The sequence below is a fragment of the Natator depressus genome, chromosome 7 (genome assembly GCF_965152275.1).
Source record: "Natator depressus isolate rNatDep1 chromosome 7, rNatDep2.hap1, whole genome shotgun sequence".
NCBI classification, from domain to species: Eukaryota; Metazoa; Chordata; order Testudines; family Cheloniidae; genus Natator; species Natator depressus.
In genome coordinates, this window is record NC_134240.1 from 77,904,593 (window position 1) to 77,923,486 (window position 18,894).

The window sequence follows — 18,894 nt, forward strand, 5'->3', positions numbered from 1 at the left end:
GGCTGGACAGTCTGTTCTACTTTCATGGACCTGTCTGATATATAGCAAACTTAGCTATATATTTAATAGAGTAGAAGTTAACATCTATTCAGTCTGTTAAACAGTTTTTAAAAATACTTATGGAATGTCAAATCTCCCCAGGTTGGGGGGGTGTGTGTGTGTGTGTGTGTGTGTGTGTTGTTATATATTATTGTGGGTGTGTTATTATATATTATATGTTAATATATATTATATAATATTTATGGTGGTACTTTGGCAAGAAGATCGGGTTTCTTTGTGAATTTAAGTAGAAACTGTGGTATCTTTTCTTTCTTTGAATGGGATCCATAATGCTGTGTGTGAAATAATTCTCTTTGTACTACTAGTACGTATTTAAAGAAATTTTAACTTAAGATCTTAGCTTTAAATGCTTATTACCAAAACTAATCAAACTTTATGGATGTTTTCAGGTATGTCTGCAGCCTTGTATACTATGGCCTAACATTCAATGCCGGTGAATTAGGAGGAAATCTATATCTAAATGTAGCTCTTTATGGCCTTATAGAAGTTCCTGCATTTCCTCTCTGCATGTTTTTTATTGAGAAATCCTGGTAAGAATATTAACTTTATAGTTTTATGTCTGTATTGTAAGGCTAGAATCATATATATATATATAAAATAGGGAAAAGCTTATTTTAGCTTTTTTTTTTCTAATGGTAAGATACTATGTACTTTTGAAACTGTTTTTCCCTGAAAAGTTCTCTGTAAGCTTGAAAGTTTGTCTCTTTCACCAGCAGAAGTTGGCCCAATAAAAGATGTTACCTTGTCCTCTTTGTCTTTCTCTTGGGAGGCAGTTAACTGTAGGGCCTCCTGTACTTAAGGTAGGAATGTGTTTAGCATTTTCCACCCTTCTCTTTTTGGTGTCATCTAACTTTGTCCTATTAGGTTGAATTTTTCAATGTTTAGTGTCAGCCTAAGTAGGAACTTTTTTTATTTTTGGAAAAATCTGAGTAAAATAATTGTCAGTATGGGTAGAATACTCTTTTTATATATCTTATGCTTGAGGAAATTCTGTGCCAAAAATTAAAAATTCTGTGCACAATATTTTAAAATTCTGCAAACTTTTGTCAATATATAAATATGGAGGCTCCAGCATGGCAGTGAGGAGCACAGGCCACTGGCTGCATAGAGGTGGGAGATCAGCTTGCAGCCCCCTTACTCCTGGGCAGGGACTCAGTGGTGAGGCTGTACCCAACCCTGACACAGTGCAAGGGTTAGGCCTGTCCCAGAAACACCCCAGGCCCTGCCATTCTGTGCTAGGCACAGCAGGTATGGGCAGGCAGGCTCAGCCCAGCAGAATCTAACTGTAGAGGGGCTTAGTATGGAGAGACAAAGAAATTTGTTGGGGACATTAATTCTGTACATGCGCAGTGGCGCAGAATTCCCACAGGATTAGAAAGTTTGCACCCAAATAACTAAACAAATTGAAGTAGCAAGAACTTTGAACTTAGCTTGTTTTTATCAAGCATTAAAATATGAAGCCAGTTATGAAGAAAAAATGGTTCAGTATTTTTAAAGTCATAATCACTTAGACCATAATTTTTCGTATTTCTCTCTGTTTTTGGAGGCCCTCAGTTACAAAAAATTTTGTCAGTGCCAAAAGCTAAGCATTAGCTCTAGAAATCCAAAGCTATGTAAAACTGCAGTCCCACTGCCATTCAAGGAACTTGGTGTGAGGTCCTGGTCCTATTTACATCAGTGGCAAACTCCACTGACTTCATTGGGGCCAGGATTTCACATATAAACTCACTGAGCTTGTAAGATTGCCAAGCTAAAATGATCAAGGACTTCAATTTAAACTGCATAACATACATTCATGGGACATAAGCGGCTTAGTCCCTGTGCAATTTGTTGAAAATATATTCATCTGTATTTGAGAACTTTTTTTTTTATTCATATTATGAGGGCATAGGGATGTATGTAGTTATAAAAGTTGAAAAGGTATTATCTGTAACAAGCCAGGTAGCCTGAAGTTTGGTATTAGCCTTAATCTACAACGTATTAAGAAATTCTTACATTTTGTTTCAAAAGGGTGAAAAGGATCATTTTAATGCAAATATTCTACATTGATTGTAAAGAATCCAGAATTCTGCTGTTGATAAGAGAAATCTATAGATATAGCTAATATATTTTACAGTGTAAACTGAGTAACAGGCACGTTCACTATTCTAGAAATATATTTAACTTTTCAGTTGAACTATCAGTGATTTTCTAATTCACTGACTGAGAATCAAATTTATTTGTAATCCTTTGTAAGTAAATATCAATTGTATATAATATAGTACTGCAAATATGACTGTTGGCTGGTGCTTCTCAGTCAGGTCCACTTCACTTTTATTCCAGAGTAAACAGGTGTGGAAATAGCCTTTGTGGAGTCGTATGTATTCTTGTTAAGACTTACATATAAAATGAATTTTATACTTTTTACTTTATATTACAACAAAAACTATGTAAAAGAATATTAAGGTTTCATAATCAAGCACTCAGGGGTTAGAAAGGCCAGAATGAAGGTTGCCTATCCAGCCTTAAGTCAGTCCCCTTGTGTGTATGCATTAGTATATAATCTCTTAATTACTCGAACATGTATTGTATTTTCCACAGGATCCCAGCCTCATTCTTTGTACAGAATGGATTGTGCTCACAGAATGAATCAAGGCTGTGTAGTGAATGAGGCTGCTGTTTGTAGGACACCCTCGCTCATTTGTTGTAGAAGTTGATAGTTTTCATGAACAATGAATTCACTAAAACTGTTTTGAAAAAAATGAAACATTTTGCTAGAAAGCAGTCTCTGAGAATACTAATGCATTGTAATTAAAAAAGTATGTAATTCTATAACTGAAACCGCTGTCTGAAACATGGTACAATATGTCTATAATTATTATTATTACAGCCCTGGGCTTTTCACAGACAAATACAAAAAGGCAAGTTTTCTGTCTTGATGAGATTAGATTTTAACCTTATCTAACCATGTACTCTTTTTCCTCTTAGGTCTGGAAGACGTAAAACTACAACTTTTTTCCTGATATTTGCAGGGTTTACATGTATATTTATCATGTTTTTACCAGAAAATTCTGGTGAGTATGTACTGTTGTCTAAGTAAACTTGAGCTAGTCTATCTACAGATAATTGTTTTACAATTAAACTCAACTAATCTGTTAGGAAATAGTAGGGACCTAGTAAAGACTGTATATTTTGGAGATGTTTTGGTTGCATTAGAACTGGACATGGTACAACTATTGAATAAAGTTGTGACAAATTGTATTTGCACAATTACAGTAGTTTTTAAAAAATCCTACCAGATTCATTGTAGAATCTTGCGCTATCTACTCATGTACATTTTATTTTACTTAATATTACAAAATAGTAGTGTTACTATTGAGATGCAGTTCGGCAGAGGCTCTCAACCTTTCCAGACAACTGTACCCCTTTCAGGAGTCTGATTTGTCTTGCGTACTTCCAAGTTACATCTCACTTAAAAAATACTTGCTTACAAAATCAGACATAAAAATATAGAAGTGTCACAGCAAGTTATTACTGAAAAATTGCTTAGTTTCTTATTTTACCATATTGTAAAATAAATCAATTGGAATATAAATATTATACTTACATTTCAGTGTATAGAATATAGAGCAATATAAACAAGTCATTGTCTGTATGAATTTTTAGTTTGTACTGAATGGAAAGAAATATAAGAATGGAAACTAGAAAGAGATTGTAGTTTTAAGTTCGGCGAACATATGAATATTAGTGCAACACGATTGTGTCCAGTTTGCATAGCTGTATTTGGTACGTCATTTGCCTAGGAGTTGACCTTGATATGTGGGTATGTCAATTTGCCTGTCAATTTGTTACCCAGTGTACTGAAAAAGATATTGGAGTGCCTGAAATCCCTCTTTAAGGAATCATAGGGATTCCTGTAAGTCTAGCCCAAGGCCAGACCGGAGTACTACAAAGGGTAAATTCTCAAAGTGTAAGCCTGAGCTAGCCACAGCTTTTGAGCTCCAGGACTTGGTGCTAACGCCTCCCATGCTGGTGTAGATCCTTCCCCTGACTACGACCAGATAGGCAGTTGTCATCAAAGTGCTGAACTCATTTGTAATGAAAACTAAGCCTGCTTCTTTTTCTCGCTATTGGCAATGGGCATGTTGTTGCTGCATGTATCAAGATTGCCTATTTTTTCTTTTGGGACATTCTCCCCGGTTCCTACTGTTTAGGAGTAAGAATCATGGTGGATAGGATCTTTAGAGAAGAAAGAATTACTTATGTGTAAGTCTTGTTCTCTGGAGATACCATTATGAAGGGATTCTCATTCAGCAACCATAACTCCCCTCAGAGTTTGGGGGTTAGTGCCTTTTTAAGGTGCCTCAGTGTTTGCACTTAGTTTTTGTGTTTTGGGGGTGGGACTTATTTTGAGTCCTAATTAACCATTTTCAATTGGATGACCATCCTGGGAGTTTCACGTCCTGTGAAACCAAAGGAACTGACTGGAATATTCAAAGGGAAGCATTTATATCCAGCATACATCAGCCAGTAGGGGACCTGCTCTCTCTCTGTCCTACTACTGCAAGCCTCAAGGGTCAAAATTCTTTAAGCGCTGAGGTAGTTCTTCCAGGCTTGTGGTAATGACCCAAGGCTTAGGAATAGAAATCTTTTTGGAATTATATCTTCAGAGAAACAGAAGTAGAAGAAAGCATTTTTTCCCCTTTTTAATGTAAAACTTTTCTCAATGGGATAGCCTCATGAGATACACATCTCATTTGCATGAGTGCTTGAGGAGGATAAGGTATACTATATTACCATAACACACTTCAATACAATGGTAATAGAATGCAAGATCACTCAGTCTGAAATATTAAACTGCATTGAGCATTTGCAACCTCCATTTATATTATACTGGTGAGCAAGTGAAGGATCAAACATTTATTAAAACCATATAACATTGGTGTCAGTTTCAGTGCAACAGGTAGCTTATTCTGCTAATGTGGGGCTGCAGCCCCAATTATCAACTTTCCATAGACACTGAATTCTAACCACTTTTTAAAATAGACTGATTTAAGAAAAAGTTATATTTATGTTTGGCATGCAGGCGGAAATAACTAGTAACTTCTGCTATTTTATGTGATGGACTGACTTTCATAGAATCATAGAATATCAGGGTTGGAAGGGACCTCAGGAGGTCATCTAGTCCAACCCCCTGCTCAAAGCAGGACCAATCCCCAATTTTTGCCCCAGATCCCCAATGGCCCCCTCAAGGATTGAACTCATAACCCTGGGTTTAGTAGGCCAATGCTCAAACCTCTGAACTATCCCTCCCCCCCATTTCATTTCATTTCATTTCATTTCAGTCCCTTTCAATCCAAACTAATTTTTTACTTTTTCTGATGATTTTTTAAAAACAGCATGTAGGTCTGTTCATCCATGTGTCAAAGCAAGAGTAAAAAAAAAAATCATCTTTAAAGATAGTGCACCAGAACAGAGTAAGGATTGCTAAAGCACTGCTGAATTTCATAAAATCTACTCCGTTTGGAGTTTTGATGTTGTGGTGACTGATAAAGTTACCATGTGTGTGTCAGTTTCTAGCCTGGTCTGAGTAAAGTTGGTTCTTGGGCCCAGAATATTTGTAGTCAGTTAAACCATTCAGCTCCCAGCATCATACAGTCTGATTCAGTTCCCAGCATGAAGTGAGGATTGTTCCCTCTCTAATCTGACCTGTAGTTATTAGAATAAAGCAATTTTTATTAGTCTCAGTCTGCATTCCTTGAAGTATTTAACAAAAAAAAAATCGTGATTTTTATTATAGTGGATTTAAAATTATAATTAGGTACTAAACACATGCACTGCATGTCCTCATCTATCAGAAACTTGATTTCTAGATAGCTCAGCTTGTTTATCAACCAAAATAGATCCAAATAATTTCACACGTGGAATAAGACAAATTATAGCTTTTCAGCCATTAAAGATGATGTCTATTGGTCAATTTAAAAACTTATTTTTTAAATTAAAACACAATTAGAACTTTCTTATAGTTCCCCCTCCACTCTTTCTTCCCATTCCTTTAGGATTAAGACATTCATTCATAGGAACTTTGAGTTGGAAGATGGGGCAAACTAAGCTATAATTTTATTTGATTTCAAAAATAATTCTAAGAGGTAGGAGCAGCTTCCTCCATTTTCATCTCTTGTAATGGACTCTGGTGAACAAAGGTAGCAAGTTCCAACCAGGAGAAAATTATTTACTCAGATTTGCGTGGTAGTATACAACATGAATGTTCTTTTAACTTGTACAACTCTTCCATTGATGTCAATGATCCATTGAAGTTGAAAGTTATTTTGTGTATCTGGGAGGGAAATTTTTTTAAAAAGCAATTCAGATTGAATTAATCATATCCTGGGACGTTTTTCCTAGTGTTTGACCGTGAGTGCCAGTCAGAGTTTTAATCTGTGTAATAGGGACTTTGAGAGCTACATTATCCTGCATGGATAGTTCTTCTACAGTAAAATGTAAATATATATTTGGGTTCTTCAAGATGGAAAGTGCCACTGAATGAAACTTTGCCTACTGAAGTAGAAGAGCAAAACCTTAATGTGTATGATGACACTCCATGTGCAACATTTTTGATGCCATTATCATAAAAGCATAGTCATGGTGACCATTCCCATTCCCCATTCTAGGTGCTCCAGCAGCTTCTTAATATCAACTTCATTTATGAGCAATCTCTGGTCATCTCTGACACACACAAAATAGCAAAGATCAACCAACTGGTGATTATACCGTAAAAAATAACTGAATGGCAAATATTTGAGCTTGATAAGAAACTTGGAACTTTCTTATTTTCTAACATCATTTTCACAAAATTCTGCCCAAAATAGTAGCACAAAATTACCCATTTTCAGAAATATTTGAAGAACTTCCCTTTGGATATATTCCACCAGACAGATTTAAATTCACAAGGCCGCCACTAGATGCTTCAGGTGAAGAAATAAAGGAAGAACTGAAAGGTTTCACGTTGACACTTGATGTGAGGTTGCTGGTTGAAAATTAGAATTGCCTCACTGATGGCTGCCAACATCCATTCAGGAGAAAATGTGTTTAATACTGTTGATTCTACTTCTGGAAAAAAGGCCATGGAATATTGTGTCAGAGTTGCTAACAATGTCATCCAGGAATGCAAAGGGAAATATGGCAAGTGAGTCTTTTGCCTCAGCAATAACACGATAACATCTCGGGTATAATAATCCTAAATGTCTAATGTATGGCTGTTCAGCACATCATTTAAGCCTCACTGAAAAAGCAGTAAAAATTGAAGTTCTAAAATGCACTGCAGCTACCATCAGATTCATGATTTGTTGATTGAAAAAAAGAAAATTGATGCTCCAGTTTCTCAGTTACGCTCAGTGTAACTATCAGGAAGACTGGGTTTCTGCGTTTGCATCCAGCTATTAGATGTATGTTGAAATTTGCATTGAGCACATGGAGGATTTTTTAAAATAATCTCTGTATCCACTTTACATTACAAAGGTTTCTACAAGAAGACATGAAACTTGGAAAAGCAATTGAAGGAAGTTTCAGAGTTCCAGTGTATATGCTGATGAGCCTAGTATTTCAGTTCAAGTAGAAATCTGGCTTGATCCAGTTAAAAAGAATTGGAATCATACAAGGACAAAATAAACAATTGAGAAACAATCTTTTCCAATAATTAGCCAACATGATTTGATCCAAATAAGTTGAACCCAGAACTGGAGGAAGAATCTGAAATACAGTTCTTGGAACATAATTCTGACTTTCTTCCTTTTTTTCTAGCAAGTAAAATTGAAGATCCAGATTTCTACCCAAAACATCTTTTTACAAATGAGTTTGTGTCATAGTTTGTTTTATCAAAATGGTGGAAGTAAAATCATGTTAACAGGAGAGTTAAACTTAATTCTTTCAGATTTTAAAAGATCTGCACTCTTCTCCAGTCAATGCAGCATCAATTGAGTGTGTGTTTAGTGAAAGGCAAATAAGTTGGTAAAAGTGTCATTATCTAAAGAAAAATACAAGGGAGTAGTAGGCCTATCTAGTTAGTAGATTAGGGTATCAATTACAATATTCTTGTTTTTACTTACAGAATTTCAAGCTTTTCCTTTTAGAAAATGTATGCCTTTTGATTGAATAGGCTTATGAATTCAGTCACATAATACGTGATTTTGTACTTGTATTGTCATAATACATTCATGTTTTTATTTCATTTTTACCTTAAAAAGTCCCATCTTTTCTTGTGTGCATGTGTATGTGTTTGTCTCTCTCTGTCCCTCCCTCTCTCTCTCTGTGTCTCTGTGTGTGTCTCTCTCTCTCTCTCCCCCTCTCGTCATTATTATTGCTAGTAACCTTGGGTTTCCCAAAAGCATTGGGGGAAACTTCTTGGTCAGAAATATACATCTTAGTCACATGACAGAATATATGTTTTCTCTGGAGGCAAGGATTTTAGTTGTCGGAAAGACATCTGTCAGTGTGATGAAGTCCTGTATATGTGGTGCAGTAGCATCATAAATTTGAGTATATCAGCTAGGGCATCAATTTATGATCCCACAGGGAATGCACAAGGTCAGACAATAAATGTATAAAAAATATTACTATGCGAAACCCATTTACCCAGTGGTTTAAAATAATTTTTTAAAAAAGGTCTACACTTAATTAGTGAACTGTAGGGGAATTTTTTTTATTTTTTTTTGCAGGAAAGAGGTCTTTAATTCCTTCCTATCCCAGTTCAGGAGGATATTTGGTAAGTGATAGGATAGATAGCTTTTACGCTGGACGAACAAACTTCAGTAGCAAAGAGTAAATGCTATACTTGTGTTTAAGTCTCTTGAAAAGGACCATGTTTTCAACTTAGTACAAAAAAACCCAGAAAAGTGTATATATTTCTTTATAGTCACATTTATTTATTTTCTCTCTTCCAAAGGTTTATTCTTCAGTCCAACTCTGTTAGCCTTGTGCGGAAAATTGACCGTCAGTGCTGCCTTCAATATAGTGTATATTTATACTTCTGAACTCTACCCAACAGTAGTGAGGTAATTGAAAATTTAGATCTGAATAATTTTTGACGTAGGAAATGTAACTTCTGGCTAATGATTTGTTTAAATTTGTATTACTGAATTAATTGTTAATCTTGGCTCAAATGAAAACATTTAGATTCATAGACTTTAAGGCCAGGTGGGACCATCATGCTCATCTAGTCCAGTGGTTCTCAAACTGTGGGTCTGGACCCCAAAGTGAGTAGAGACCCCATTTTAATGGGGTCACTAGCGCTGGCTTAGACTTGCTGGGGCCTGGGGCTGAAGCTGAACCCCACAGCCTGGGACTGTAGCCCTTGGGTTTCGGCTTTGCCCCTGACCCTGCCTGGGGCAATGGGGTTCAGGGTTTGGCTTTGGCTCCCACACTTGGGGTGGCAGGGCTCAGATAGGCTCAGGCTTCACTCCCTGCTCCTGGGGTCGTGTAGTAATTTGTGTTGTTAGAAGGGAGTCGCAGTGCAATGAAGTTTGAAAACCCCTGATCTAGTCTGACCTGCACATTGCAGGCCACAGAATCTTGCCCCACCCACTCCTGTAAAAGGCCCATAACCTCTGGCTGAGTTACTGAAGTCCTCAAATCATGATTTAAAAACTTCAAGTTACAGAGAACTCACAATTTAGATGAGTTTAAACCTGCAGGTGATCCATGCCCCATGATGCAGCAGAAGGCAAAAAACCCCAGGGTGTCTGCCAATCTAACCTGGTGGTAAATTTTTTCCTGACCTCAAATATGGTGATCAGTTAGACCATGAGCATGTGGGCAAGATCTAGCAGCCAGGTAGCTGGGAAAGAATTCTCTGTAGTAACTCGGAACACTCTCCAGCTAGTGTCCCATTACTGGCTGTTGGAGATATTTGCCAATAGTTGTCGCAGATCAACTACATGCCATTGTAGCAGTTTCATCATACTATACCCTCCATAAACTTATCAAGCTCATCCTTGAAGCCAGTTAGATTTTTTTTTGCCCCCACTTCTTCGCTTGGAAGGCTCTTCTAGAATTTCACTCCTCTGATGGAAGTCTAATTTTAAGCCTAAACTAATTGATGGTCAGTTTATATCTATTTGTTCTTGTGTTAGCATTGGCGCTGAACTTAAATAACTCCTCCTCCTCCCTGGTATTTATCTGTCTGATGTATTTATAGAGAACAATCATATCTCCCCTCAGCCTTCTTTTAGTTAGGCTAAAGAGTCTGAAACAGTTGATATAGCATGTTTGTAAATGTAAACAATTTTCACACAAAAGGAGTTACTAGTGGCTGGGTTATTTTAATTTCTGTCTGTTAATTTTTTAGTAAAATAACATGAGTTCACACTTACCAAGGCAACTGATAATAAAATTTATTACTTGAATATACTTTTTATGTCAGACACATGTTCTACACCGGGGTAAAATAAAAATCCTTCCTTAAATATAATCCTAGGTATATTTTTCCTATTTCTATCACTAATTTTACTAGTAAAATTCTTATTCATAAAAACAAATTTCTACTCCATGACTTCCCCTTGTTTTGCTCTTATACAAAATACCATAATGACATGATGGAAGAACATTTTAACTTAATTCTTCAGTATGGCACATGCAATAAAAAGCTGAGTTCTTATAACACTGCTGTATAATTAAAGTCCCCTATGTAGTAATTATATGATGTCTTTTGAAAAACAGTTACTTGTTTATACCTTCATGTTGTTTAATTAAATATTTTTAACAAATAATTTATATAGAGCCTTAGCAACCACACATTGTTTTACAGAAGTATAATATGCAAACAAATGAACTGAAAACCGCACCATATATTACATAGTTTTTTGTCAACCTATTGTGAATTATCACACCTGTTATCAAGAGTAAGTTAACAGCCAAGTTACAGAAGTGAAGTACACAATACCCTTCCTGTTCTCCCCCTCTTTCCCATGCCACCAAAATATTATCATTTATATGGGAATAGTGCCCCAAAAATGCTGGTCAGAATTTGGGCCCTGTTGTGCTTGCCGCTGTGTAAACAAATATAAAGGAAGATATGAGTCCTTCTCCAGAAAGCTTAGTCAGAAAGGACAATAAAACAATAAGTAAGGAGAAAAGAGGTGAGGGGCAACCACATATAAGCAAAGTCCTCAGGAATATGGTAGGCACACTGCTTGTTAGTTCCTTTTCTTTTTCCTTTATTAGAAGGTAGGGAGAAATAGCAGTAAGAGATGAGTAAATAGTAAGAAAGGGGATAGGGATGCTGAGTGAAATGGGGAAGGAAGGAGCAGCAGACAGCAGACAAGGAGAGTGAGGCTGTTAGTGGAAGGAATGTGAGAGAGAGGGGTTGGAAGAGGTTGGACCAAACACCAGACAATAATGTTCAGAGTTCAAATAGTAAAAATCAGTTTGACTTCATTAGCTGTAGAGGTCAGGAGAACGTGGTAGTTAAAACCCCTTTGGCTGAGCCTCTGCCTGCTCTGCTGTCATTGCTGTTCCAAGCTCTATTGCTATCGAATTCCCTGCAGCTCATTGGAGCTGGCTGCACACCCAAGAGATGCTGTTCTGCTTTGAAATACATGAATCTACAGCTCTAGGGGACAGTCAATGGGAGCAAATTCCATAGGCTGAGGCCCTCCATTCAGGAAAACCCACTGATGCTCCTGGAGAGTTATAAGCTAGGAACTACAACAGAAGCATCCCAGCTAATAGTAAGTGTGTTAACATTGAGTTGAGGGTGGTCGTAGGAGAGCCAGAACTTTTAAAAGTGGTCACCAGCACCTTGAACTGCACTAAGCACTAAAGGTTCATAGTAATTCTCAGCTTATAAGATATCACAATCGAAGGAGATCTGCACACTCTGACTCTTCAGGATTTTGCAATTTCTGTCACAGACCATGGGAAGAGCTTTACATGAAACAAATCCCTGTGTTTGAAAACCTGGGCCAAGTTTTAGGTTTATAACTAACTTACCTAAAAACTAGTTGAATTTGGGTTTTGTTACAAAAATTTTGTGTATTTTTAATGTTTGCGTCCTCATCCTGTACTTATCATTCTCTGAGTCTGAATTGTGTGAGTTAAGCCTGGAATGATAAGTTTTAATTTCTTGGCTTTCGTTTGTTTCACAGTGATCACATGGTTTAAACATTTTATTTCCGAAGTCATATTGCTGCTATTGCCAGATATGCAACAGCTCATATTTACTGAGAATTATACCAATACTCAATTGTAATTGAAATAAGTCCTCTGTGATGGGGGAGGGGGGCAGTTAATCAGGTACAGCTCTGTCCCCCTGGAGAATCTGTACACTTATTTCTGGAATAGAAATAACCAAATGTTATATTTGGAGAGGTGGAGTGTAGCAGTGGGGAGAGGAAGAGTACCATTTTTCTAAACTATCTTCATTCTTGAAATTTGATTACGTTTAATAAAACAGTATGCTATTGCATCGCACGTCCCATACTAAAACTGTTTTCACTTACAGGTTAGTGATTGTGTCACTAACATATAAATATGTTTATATATTCTTGATATTTTAATCAGTTTCAAATATTTTCATTATTTTATTCAAGAAAAATGTCACACTAGTACTTCAATTTTTGTGCCAGATGGTTAATTTGAAAACAAAACTTTAGCACCACCTCATGGTATTATGAACTTTTGCAGACATCTTCAGTATTCCTTTCCCCATTTTATATTGAAGTGTAACTATGCTGTATGTTAAATTAAGTATTTTGTTCAAAAGCAAAAATTTAAAAACTTAGAGGAAACCAGAGATGTCATAGTATAATCCATTTCTTCAATTTTATTACTTGTAAAATACATGCAGGTTTTAAGTTCAGTTAACACCTGTTTAGTGCCAAAGACTCCCAGCATCCAGAAATTATAGAAAGAAAACAAAAGTTCATTGTCTGCTGGTCCAGAGACTGATCCTATAACAGAAACAATGGCAGAAAATGACTAACTCTAGGAATATAGTTTACTAGAACCAACACAAAGCTACAGTACCCACTAAGAACACTTGTTTCTTCTTCAAATGATTGTTCATATCGATTCTACTATTGGGTGCACAAGCACCCCAAGCATATGCAAGACGATTCTTTTGGCCAGGAGTGTCTGTTGCAGCCACACCCCAACCCTAGATTTTTCTCCACCTCTCCACTCCCAGGTCATAAAGTGTAGAGGCAGGCCCAATTGTCACTTAGATCCTTCTTATCACCTGTGAACCCTTGCAGTGTCCGTGTGCTTCTCTGTGACTCTGTTACAGTTTGTGTTACTGTAACTTTTAGTTTCGTTCTTGGCTTTATAAAAAATGAAAATTTGTACTAGTTCATACTAATTTTTCATAGATAGGTATTAATAGATTTGGTTATAAAAACATTTTGACAGAACATTTTCTGATGGAAAATACAGCTTGGTCAAAATTGAAACTGTGAAATTTTATTTTCACAGAAATTTTAAGTAAAACCAAAAAAATCAGTTTTTGTTTAGAAATTACTTTGTTTTTCTTTTTTGTATTATAAATTAGAAGATAATATATAATAATAAAAAGTCAAAGCCAAAACAAATCAGTTCTGCTGAAACAAAATGTTTCAATCCAAAACAATTTTTTCTGGAATTTTCCTTCAGAGAATTTTGAATAATTTGGGTTTTGCTCAGATTTGAAATTAAGCCATATTTCAAAATCTCAAAGTAGTTCATGAAACAGAAGTTCTTTGAGTGATTGCACAGATGCATTCCACTCTTGGTGTTTGTGCGCTCCGCTTACACTTGTTGGAAATTTTTCCCTTAGTGAAACCTGTTGGGGTGGCTCAAGCTCAAGCTGTCATGCCCCTCCAGGCACCAATATAAAGGGTCCAGCTGACTTCAAGCCCCTTGAGTTTCTTCTTACCACCCGGCCTTGCCTTTGCAAGGATTCTCAGTAGGCTCTTTCTAGATTTTATTGTAAATGGTTTTATAGTATTATTAAAGTTATTATTTAGTTATTAGTGTAGTTAGATTAAGTGTTACCACACCTGATGATTTCATCCAATACCTGGTACAGAGGGATGCCACAGTCACTGAACTTCAAGCCTCTGTGTTTCCTGCAGTAAGCTGCTGCCTGTGAGCATCCAACACCTAGGCTGCTTGAAGTGTTTGGAAGAAGTTTGTGTTTGGCATCACTGCCAGATCTGCAGAAATTTTAAGCCTCACACAAACAAGGGCCATGAAGAGAGACTAAAGTTTTTACTTATGGAGGCGGGCTTGAGACCTCCGTCAGAGCCAGGTCAGTTGGACTCTGCACTGAGTGCTTTGGCTTCAGTGAGGAATGCATCTCCTGCTTGCCTGAGTCCTGACACTGCTCACCCTCTCCATTGCCTAAGAAGAGGCATAAAGCCTCCAAGTAGACCGCTGAGAGTAGATCTCTGGGACTGAAATCTGCTAGAAGTGCAGTTAAGAGTAAAGTGCTGCCAAAGTCCAAGCATATCTCTTCTCTGGCAATGCAGAAACAGGGACTGTTGACTCCAGGACTGAGGCAGGTACTGTTGAGTCTGGAGCCTGAGGGAGCACCTTCCACATCTGTAGCACCACACTGTACTGACACCATCTTGGTACTGATTATGCTGGAGACATTTGTGGCTGCCAGAGATCTCTTGAGCTTTTCAATACTGATATTGCCAACGGTACAGGAGTCTGTGCTCTCGGTACCGACAGACCTGGGAGCTGCAACAATATCACTGCAGGACTTTGTGCCAGGTCAGCCCTGATTGCCTTGTATGGCTCATCCTTCAGTACTGTCAAAGGGGAAGCCTGCAACACTTACTACATTGGTTCCTTTTCCAGCTTGGCATCAGTCACTGGCACCATCAGTCAACGGAAGGAGAGTTATCCTGCTCTGATTCAGAGGTTGAATCCTACATTTCCCAACCTCACAGCTGCTCTCACTACTCCCCACTGAGGCACTACTTACCCTGCCATGGATCCTTCAGACGGAGCACCATCGAGTGGGTGGCCAGGAGGTCATTGGGGTCCTAAACCTGTCCAGTGGTCTTTTTGGAATCTGTGGCATCCCCCTTCCTGGTTTCCAGACCATATTCGAGGCATTCCTTTTCAGTGGCCTCGGAGAGGCATACAGCACCTATTCAACAGAGAACACCAGTTCCTGAGCCTGGCAACAAGCCCAGTACTAGGCACCAAGAGCTGGCTCAGGTGGACCCCGCTGGACAAGTGATTGAGGAAGAGCAGTCCCAACCTGCATCGGGCTCCTCTTAATCCTCTCCCAATGAGGTAGTCTCCTCAGGAGGCATTTCACGTCCCCCAGATGACTATATGGCACACCAAGAGTTGTTAAAGAGGGTGACATTGAACCTGAGCATCCAGGTGGAGTAAGTGAAAGAATTCTTACACCCCCACAACATATTTTGGCAACAGAAGGTCCTTCCAGAGTGGCCTTGCCTCTCAATGGGGAATTATGGACCCCATTAAGGCGCTCTGGCAGATCTTCGTCTCTTTCCTCCACCTCAAAAGGACCACGTGCAAATGCTATGTGCCAGCACAGGGATTTGAGTTTCTCCTTTTCTCATCTCCCCCACCCCCAGGCTTGCTGGTGGTATCCGTGACCAATGAGAGGGAATGATGGGCATCCAAGCGTGACCCCCAAATCAAGATGCAAAAAATTAGATCTCTTTAGTAAAAAAAATTTATTCTACTGGGGCGGGGGGGGGGGGTTTGCAATTTAGAATTGCCAACCAGCATGTTCTCTTGGGCTGATATGATTTTAATGTCTGTGATTCTATGCCCAAGTTTAGAGACCTGCTCCCAGAAGAAGCTGGCAGGAGTTCTTCTCATTAGTGGATGAGGGGAAATCTGTGTTGAAGAGCTTCATTGCAAGGTGCACTGCATGCAGTGGACTTGATGACCAGGTCCTTGGTTTCTTCAGTGGCCATGTGCAGGAGCGCCTGGTTGCAGGTCCAACAAACTTTGCAGCACCAGCCCTTTGAAGGGTCCTTGCTCTTTTCAGAGCAAGCAGTCTCTAAGCTCAGTGGCTTGAAGGATTTGAGGGCAACCTTAAAGTCCCTGTGATTGTATACTCCAGCACCTTCCAGGAAGCACTTCTACCTGCAGCAGACCATAGACAGTGGGTATAATAGGCCAGTGCAGGCACAGCTGCACAGCTGAGGCTGCTGGATGCCAGTTGCGGAATTTGTGAGAAAGCTTTTGCTTGTTATTATGCACCATGCATGTTCTGGGGCAGCTGAGGAGGCTGCATGTGCTACTTAGCTTCCTGGGTTCATCAGTAATCTCCCTGAACTCTAGGAGATTACTGATGAACCCAGGAAGCTACATAACACATACTGTCTCCTCAACTGCCCTGGAAGCTGCATGGCACACATAAAAAGCTCAGGTTCTTCAGAAGAGACATAAGTTTTTCCCGCTGTGTGGCTTGGGGTCTCAGGAGAGGAGGTGTGGTGTGGTGTGGCTGGCAGGGCTCCAGCTGGCCCGGGGCTCCAGCCGGCCCGGGGCTCCTCCAGCCATAGGAAAGCAGAGGGGGTGCTCGGGGCTCCAGCCACAGGGGCACGCGTTGGGGCTTCTCTGGGATGGGGGTGTTCAGGTCTTCAGCCATGTGGGGGAGCCTCGGACAGAGGTGGTGGGGCTGGGAGGGCTAGCCTCCCTGCCCTTGCTGCAGACCCACCATTACTCTGGACCTGCTCCTCAGCCAGATCTGCAGAGAAAGAAGAGTAGGGGTTATAGGCCTAGACAATCTCCTCCTTCTGTCTCTGTATCAGTGCCTTCCCCTATCCAGACATGGGGACTGGTATTCTTCCCTTGACTTAAGAGACACTTACTTTCATGTGGCAATATTTTAAGGTTACAGAAGTTTCTCAGGTTCACAGTGAAGCACTCACATTACCAATGCACTGTGCTCCTTTTAGCCTGTCGGCAGCTCCTCAAGTTTTCACAAAACATATGTCTTTGGTAGCCGCATTCCTGAGGAGACTAGGGCACGTCTACACTAGAAACATAGGTCGTCTTACAACCACTGCAGTAATTACTGCTGTGAGCTCCATGCCTGGAGTCTGGGTGGCTCCTGGACTCCAGTGCAGCCGCCAAGCTCTGAGCGGGGATCTGGGAGCATGTGGGTAGTCGCCCGGCTGTGGCAGAGAGCTGGGAGCTGAGAGCCTGGCCCGGGGCGGGGGGAGTAGCTATCTGAGATGATGCAAAGATCCTCCTGGCTCCAGTCATGAGGAATACCTAGCGAGGTCCAAACCACCATAGCAAGTCTTCTGTTTGAGGGCCACGATCTCTTCAAGTCAAAAACTGATAAAGCCCTTCATTCATTAAAGGACTTTAGAGCTACTTTTGCATTCTCACTGGGCTTGTATACTCTATCCAAGGACAAAGCAAGCCAGACCTAAAACTTCCTTCAGATAGTATGGTGGACAGTGACCTCATTTTAATTCACAGAAAGCATCAGAGCCACTGAGGAATAAAGAGGTTGCAACATACCTTTCTCAGTTACAGCCCACTTGACGACATCCTCTGAACAGCAGTTTCTACACCACTGTTGAAAGCCTAGCAGAACTTTTTGAAGTTCACTGCCTTGCTACACCCTTATCACTTTTTGCAGCTGCCTTTTTTTTGGACACCTGGACTGGGAATACCATGAGATTTGTTAGCAATCTGTACTGTACATGTTCTAATATCTCTCTACCACCATGCCCACCCACCTTCCCTGTCCCTCGTCAGGAGTTCTTTCATGAGATTCTGATTTTTATTCCCCATTATTTTCTCATTCAAAAGAAGAAAGAGGGTTGAAGTCCTACCCCTGTACCTTCGATGTCTCAACATCCAGCTCACAGAATATACCTCAGATTCTTGGTGGGAATGTTTCACTTCTAGTGCAGGGTCCTGTCCTCTGGTCTTTCTGTAGCACTGAGGGTGTTCACCAAGTGCTTGCTAGAGATAACCACACGTTTAGAGACAAGTGATCCACGTCTGCCCCATAGTCTGTTCATGAGTTGATCTGAGGAAGATGACCACAGCAGGTTATTGTAAGATGTCAGCCTTCCTCACCAGCCTCTCAGTGCAGCCCCAGTCACCTTCTCTGCTCTGCCTGACATAGTCTTGCAGAATAGTGGTCATTCTCTATCCAAACCCATCATAGTTATGTCTGACGGCCTAGATGTGACTGGCTGATATCCACTGAAACAACTTATTGAGCTGAAGTAAAGAACATTCTGCTCCCAAGCAGGAAAGTCTCATCTAGACTGACTTAGAAAGCTGAAGTGGAAAAGGTTTTTCTATTTGGGCATCTCAGCACCAGCTAGCTCCTTTCTCAACACTGTTTTTGGACTATTTACTAGCTCTGAAACAATCTTTGCATTAATTCCACAACAATCCATCTAATAGCAATATCTGCATATCACCCCCCTCTCCAGGGCTGTCATCACTGTATTTTCTCACCCTCCAATGGCTAGATTCCTAAAAGGCTTTTATTGATGGTTTTCCTCTAGTTCAGTAGTCTGCTCCCTTTTGGGACCTCAGTATAGCATTAATGAGGTTGATGGGTCCTCTACTTTGAGCCCTTAGCAACCTGTTCGCTATATCACCTGTCAGTGAAGACTTTTTTGGAGCCATTACTTCAGTTTGAAGGGTATGGGAGATTCAGGCCCTTATGTCAGGTCCCCACTATACATGATGTTGTCAGTAGCTACCGGTGTGGTGCTCTGCTCTTGTTCGATGATGATAACAGTCAGCTGCGTGCGTGTTCCTTCTGTGTGCTGCCCCAGCTCTGCGAAGATAGCTAACACAGCAGACCCCGAGAGAACCCCCAATGACCACAGACTCCAGTAAGGTACGAAG

General features: G+C 39.7%; 1 protein-coding gene across 2 annotated transcripts in view; it reads left to right on the forward strand.

Annotated features, from left to right (window-relative positions):
- The window catches only part of LOC141990943 (solute carrier family 22 member 15-like), a 64,764-nt gene that overhangs the window by 38,170 nt on the left and 7,700 nt on the right, over window positions 1–18,894 (forward strand). For both annotated transcript variants that reach the window (XM_074958860.1, XM_074958859.1), the window contains exons 7-9: window positions 450–590; window positions 3,028–3,113; window positions 8,981–9,089. In XM_074958860.1, coding sequence (XP_074814961.1) covers window positions 450–590; window positions 3,028–3,113; window positions 8,981–9,089 — 336 coding nt within the window. The remainder of the gene's footprint in view (window positions 1–449; window positions 591–3,027; window positions 3,114–8,980; window positions 9,090–18,894) is intronic.